The 6,607-nt window shown below is 43.8% G+C and overlaps 1 protein-coding gene across 1 annotated transcript in view; it reads left to right on the forward strand.

Moving 5' to 3' along the window:
* The window catches only part of LOC102676464 (protein apterous-like), a 50,736-nt gene that overhangs the window by 10,223 nt on the left and 33,906 nt on the right, over nucleotides 1-6,607 (forward strand). The window contains exons 2-3 of the mRNA XM_031509667.1: nucleotides 4,707-4,998; nucleotides 5,240-5,624. Of these exons, the coding sequence (XP_031365527.1) occupies nucleotides 4,707-4,998; nucleotides 5,240-5,624 (677 nt within the window). The remainder of the gene's footprint in view (nucleotides 1-4,706; nucleotides 4,999-5,239; nucleotides 5,625-6,607) is intronic.

Consider the following 6,607-nt stretch of genomic DNA (forward strand, 5'->3'; position numbering starts at 1 on the left):
GGGACGCAAAGAGCGAAATAAAAGAATAATCAATAATGGCCGATATATAGCTGTTTCTCTCGTTCTGTCGCACAATTCGACGCGGCGTATCGTCGTATGCCGGCGTTTCTCGCGTAGGCATTCTACCGGCTTTCCGTGCCGGCATCCCGACGGATTCCGCGCTCGTTATTTACCTCACGTTTCGTGAAAATGAAAAAGGCGGAGCCTTGTGCAAGTCGAAGCCACGGGTGAAAGTCTGTCTGTACACAGTGGCACCGGCCTCCCGTGGCAGGTCCACTCTAAGAGATGGATAAGGATCTCCCCGCGGGCCGAGTGAAGATCGATCGACCGGTCGTGCCGTTTCGTGGGAAATTTATAGGATGCCCGTATCGATCTCTCCTGTTCTCCTCCGTCCTACGTACGCTCTTACGAAATCTAAGGTGGAAAATTCTACAAATGGAACTCGTCCGGCTTCGCCGGGGGAGTTCCATCGGTTCGAGGAAATCTTTCAACCCGACTCTCTCGATCGAACCTCTGTGCGACGGATTCTTTCTATATGGCGAAAATACGGAAACGGAGAGAAGCGTGCAATGAGATCTTCTCACCTTTTTGGCTTCGTTTGGTTTGTTTCGAGATATATTCGACGAAGAGATATTCGAGTTTTGTTATTTTCTTTCTTTTTTTTTTTTTTTTTTTTTTTTTTTTTTTTTTTTGGTTTCTTTAGATTATTTATAAGATATGGAAGGCTTTCCAAGGATGTTGAATACTAACGTTTCAATTGAACTCGAATGAATATGGAATACGGGGATCGTGGAAAAAGAATTTCGTAATAGTTTATATACGCTTCAAAAAGAAAAAGAAAAAAAAAAAAAAAAGAAAAAAAAAGAAAAAGAAAAAGAATTATACGTTTGAATAATAAAATTTCGCAACGTGCATCTATAAAAAAAATATTTGCATATCGTTGTATTCATCGTGGCATTTAAATGTTAATTAATTAGATTCGAATATATTAAATTCCGTATCATTCGGATAGAACTTTAATATAAACTAGAAAAAGAATTCGTTCCGTTAATAATGCCTATAAATACCAACGAGTTTTTAGAAATGTAATAAAAAAGAAAAGAAGAAAATGTAAATATAATTAAATACGGAATTTAATTAAATATGGAATATTTAGAGAAAGGAAGGATATTTTGTTGACATCGATGGATCATTCCTCCGAGAACCGATAATCTGGATTAGTGGATTGGCAAAGGATTTAAATCGGTCGACCAACTTAATTAATTAATTCTCCACGAGTTAACTCTCACGAATCATGGTCATTAATGTTAATAACGCGTTACACATTTCTTTCTTTTATTTCTCTATTTACCGGTTCTCCGTAACCGTCTTCTTTCGCACACAATCGTTAACATGTATGATCCATAAATCTTTCGTATGCGATTCCGTCTAAGAACGAGAACATTGTTCTTCCTGTTCACCTCTCGTTCTCCCCATATGCAACCATACCGCTTCCTCGACAACAACTAGTTCTCTCTTATTGTCCAAAGATCCTCGTTCGTCCATTCGTTGTTATCCCAACCGGGGATCCGGATTCCAAAGGAGAAGTTTGGAGGAGCAAGAAACGCTCCTGTGTCGGCTCGGTTTGGAAAAACGAGTTTCCAGCCCGAGTTTCTCCGTGGAAATATCTTTATTTGCATCCGCGGTTCTCTCGCCCCTACACGATGACACGAGTCGGTTGGGAAACACAGCGTCGAGGCGGTTCGAGAAGAAAAAACGGCGACCTATGCCTTCGTGCAACGAACATCTTTGCTTTCGAGCGCGAGCTCGGCACAATGGAGTGTTAAGAAATGCGGTGAAAAAAAGGAAAAAAAGAAAGAAGAAACGTTTGCATTGTTCGAGCCGAGGTTAATAATGACATTAAGAGGGGAACAGCGTATGAAAACGGTGGTTGACTTCTTGCATCGATGCGCACTTGTGTTAACGGTGAACACGTTGTTGGACTAACAGAAAGGTCGAAGGATAATCTCGATGATACGATCCACTGCCTACGATGCAAACTCCAAAGAGAAGGCTTCAACATTGATTGACTGGTACATAAATAATACTTGGTCGAGAACGTGTACGCAGCGTTAGCTCGATTCTTGGGGAAATTTATGGTTGTAAGTGCTCGATGCGACACCTCGGTTCTGTAACTTGTCTCTCGACTTTATTTTCAATGTAATTAAACTTTGAGTTATTTTTCTGGATCGAAAGATTATCTTCTAAGATAGAGGGTATCGTATCCGTATTCGCGATCTGGTAAACGATGATCTTCGTTCCTTATAAAAATAATGGAGAAGAAAATGGAGAAGAATATACTACGTATTCGTCATCATCCTCCATTAATGTTCGGCTAATTGTACCTGAATTCATCAACTCGTTCATCGAAACCAGCCGAAGAATCGAGTTCACCACTACGCGCAAGAAAAATTCGCCCAATCAAAGTTCCAATCGGAGGTTGATCAATGATCTTCGAAGGAAACGAGCCACGATTCTCGATAAGTTGCACGCCAGAAGCAGTTGGTGAGACACTTGGAAACTCGCGTTCCACGAATTCTTTCCGCGACCCGGTTTATTACATAAGAAACAACGGCCGCCGCGTAATCGTTACGTTCCACGGTGAAAATCCGCCGTGGAACAAACGAACGTGCCAATTTCTATTAGTTTTCCCTTGGCTGAGGAACGCGCAGCCCCGCGCATGCGCGCATTATCCGATCGATCTCTCCTCGCTGCTCCACGGAACCATTATCGTTCGATGATCGAACGATCGACGATAAAAAAGAAAAGGAAGAGAACAAAGAAAGAAAGAAAAAAAAAATAGAAAAGAAGTCAGAAACCGATCCAAAGAATCGGAATCTGTGTCGTAACTAGAATTTAATAAGAAGATCACGGAGATAATACTTGTTTCCTTCGCTATACGCTTGTTGCTAAATCACGTAGATTTATTAGAAAAGAAAAATACGATTGTTCGTCGAGTTATTATCGTTAAAATTCAATCGAGGTAACAAATCCTTAATTTTACGCGGTAGAAAGAAATTAGATTAGGAAGGAATATAACATATTATTGCCTGAATCTCGCGGAGGTTAAAAAAAATTCCCTAGACGTTCACTAAGCGATTCACCGTAAGAACTATGGACGAGGCTTAAATTCGTCACCAGAGGGCATCGTTATTCGCAGAGCAGTGATCTTTACGACTATTCTATACGCGCAGAAGTTAACCTCCCTTCGGGCCGCGATCGCTGCAAACGCGCCGCTTCGGCGGAGATGCAGTAAATACCGGTATCTGGTGTCGTAAAATGCGGCATCGGTTTTCCACAAGGAGGAGAGTGAGCCTGAAGAAGAGTGACTCTCTCTCTCTGACCTCTCTCTCGGGAAGGAGAAGGAAATGAGGGAAGAAAGGGTTCTCGGGGCGGAAAGCAGGAGAAGGACAGACGAGGAGTTTGTCGAAAGGGATCAAAAAGAGGGAGAGAAAGAGGGGGAGAAAGAGGGAGAGGAAAAAAAAGGGAGGCGGAAAGAGAGAGGGACAAGGAGGAGAGGAGGACCAGGGCAGCTCGGCCACGTAATTTATGTCTCGAGCTTACCGCGGTACGCCGCAACCGCGTTGACAGTTGAAACACGGCGGCGGCTCGGATTGGTCGGCTCCGGGCGCCTTATAGGGTCGCGCGCATGCGCACACCGGCTTACGACATCCATCAGAGGCGACCGGCTACTGCCGTCAGCATGCCACTCTTTATCTTTCTCCTTTTCTCTAGCCCCCTTACCCTTTGCCGATGTCAACCGAGCCGTAATCCGCTGTCACTTTGGATACACAGTTTCCCCCGGTAGCCGTCTTGCTCTTCGTGCCTGTTAGGTTGTTGTCCTATTTCGCCTATTCCGGTTGTCGCGGCCTGACGGCAAACAGGAGAGGCCTATTCCACTGTGCGCGGTTCGCGACTGTCTTTCCGACCGATGTCCTTTACGGTCCCTCCTCGTTCACTTCGGTGGAAAGTGTCTTCGCCATCTTCGGATATGCGTTAGGTCGGTTACTTTTATCGATGAGCTGCTTCTTTCCCTCTCTCCCCCCCCCCCCCCCCCCCGGCCGTCCTTTGGGAATTTTTCCGTTTTTCTTTTTTTTTTTTTCCGGGGGAGCCGATCGTCGATGGCGTGCGCGTTGACGCGGCGTTTTTCGAACTCTTCTTTCACGATTCACCATCGATTCGTTTACTCTACGAATCTTTTATCCGCAGGGCTATCTTCCTTTCTTACTTTCACTTTGCGCGTCTCTCTCTCTCTTAATTTTTTATCTTCCATCTATATTCGTGTCTGTCTCTTTCTCTCTCTATCTCTCATTCTGCTGGTGATTTCTCGCTTAGTTTGTTTTTCTAAAACTGTTGACATAGTTTTTTTTTTGTCAACAGTCGTCTACGTTGGAGGTGTGAGAATTTCACTCGAGCGAATCGACCATGCTTCTTTTCAACGCGATTGCGGTTAGGATTAGATTCGTTTCTTTTTCGATTTTTCGACGTAATTACTTAATCACGAACAATGAAACACCCGATCGATGCTTGGTCGGGTGTCGCGCGAGATTACGAAATAGATCTCATTTCGAGAAGAAAATATTTCATTCGATCCTGTTTCCTTTCCGCCATTTTATTGAATTTTCATCGTGGACATTTTCTAATATTCCGGATGCGATTTGTTTCAGCAGCCGGCCAGCTCGCAGGAGCGTGGCAGCGGCTTGGCTGTGGGGCGTCAAGGGGGGCCCGGCAGTGCGGGGGGGCCCGGAGCAGTGGACCAGGCGAGGGACCTAAGTCCCTGCCTCCCTGCGTCTATGGGCGACGCTGCACGACCTACCACCTTACCGTGCAGTCCTCCTGCCGCCCACCATCACGGGCCCCATCATACACCCCTACATCAGACCCACTGCGGAACCAACAATAATTGCTACGACGGACCCACTACCCCCTACGACTCTAGAGACTACGATTCCCCCGGAGGTTAGTGTTTTCTATCGTTTTATTTTTTTCTTTTTTTGTTCCTTAGAATATCAACTGTAATATATTTAATTATTAATGATATCTTGCAAGATTTTTCAGATCGTTATTTATTCGGTTCAATTCAATTTCAACGTAATTGCCTCTAGTATACGATGGATAGATACTTTCTCGATAATTTATACGCGAAATTAACGGAAAAAATTAATATAAAATTAATACAAATGAAATGGAAATACGTCAGGTGGGCAAGAGTACAGGAACAGCAGCAACTTTGAGAACCCAAGCGACCTGAGCATGCCCCCGCAAACGACCCACCACCACCATCACCACCATCACTCGCATCTGCATCCGCAGACTCACTCGCAGGAACAGCAGACCACCGAACACTTGCACGCTATCCCGAAACTGGAGCCGCCGCCCACCCCACCCGCGCAGTCCGACGATGTGCCGGGGGTGGTTTGCGCCGGATGCGGCCTCCGGATATCCGACAGGTTTTACCTTCAGGCGGTGGACAGGCGGTGGCACGCGGCCTGCCTTCAGTGCTCCCACTGCCGCCAGGGCCTCGACGGCGAAGTCACCTGTTTCAGCAGGGACGGAAACATTTACTGCAAGAAGGACTATTATCGGTGAGTCGAATGCAGACATTCATTCGTTACGGTGATTAACCCTCGACTGGTGGCCCAATCGTGGACGGTTACGTAAGCGGTCGAGGCCGATTTGATAGTGAAATGATAGTCGATGATACGATATCTGGGGATAGTGATTGATAAGCTTCTTTTTTTTTTTTGTTTTTTTTTTTTAAATTGATATACGTAACTAGTCTTTTTAGAGATTTTTTGTTAGGTGATATTTGTCAATTGTTCGATAGTTATTGTGTAGGATTTTTTTAATTTAAGTTGGGTAAGAAGAACATTTGATGATATCGAGGATTTTTAGATTAATGTTTCGACAGAGAAGAATTTTTTGAAAATATTTTTTGAAATTTTGACGTAAAATTAAACGAGCGTTCTAATGGATTATTCTTCGCCGCGAAAATAAAAATTTGATAAAGGATTTATAACGATAATCGAAAAGAGGATCGTAAATAAAAGTTTCGAATGTTCGGCTCTATCGTGAACCAATTATCTAACGCTTCGGTCCAAATATTAAATAAATTACGCGTGTCGCATCGATAATAATAATTCTTTTCCAACTATATTTATATCTATATGAATCCTCGTGCAACCGCCTGGTGATATTCTCCGCTTAGGCAATTAAACGAAACCGCAAAGTACATTGTCTCTGTATATTTATCAACGTTGCTTATCCCAAGGAAATTCGCAATTCTGTGGTCGATTTCATATCGTTTCATTTGTTTGATCTCAACTGCGTCGCCATATTTGAATTTCTCTTTTTTATTTTCGAATTCACAATCGCGATATTATTTACAAAAATTTGATAACTTTCTGAAGACAAAGAAGAATACCTCGAGTCACGAGGGGCAAGTCAACCGCGAAGCGGCAATTTCTGTAATTCCAAATTGGCCATTCGAGGAGAGGCCATCCGTGATTCGAGAGCGCGCGTGATTTCAAAAAGAAAAAAAAAAAAAAATGAAGCGACCGCGCTTGCG

This window comes from Apis dorsata, unplaced genomic scaffold (genome assembly GCF_000469605.1).
Source record: "Apis dorsata unplaced genomic scaffold, Apis dorsata 1.3 scaffold_169, whole genome shotgun sequence".
In the NCBI taxonomy this organism is placed as follows: domain Eukaryota; kingdom Metazoa; phylum Arthropoda; class Insecta; order Hymenoptera; family Apidae; genus Apis; species Apis dorsata.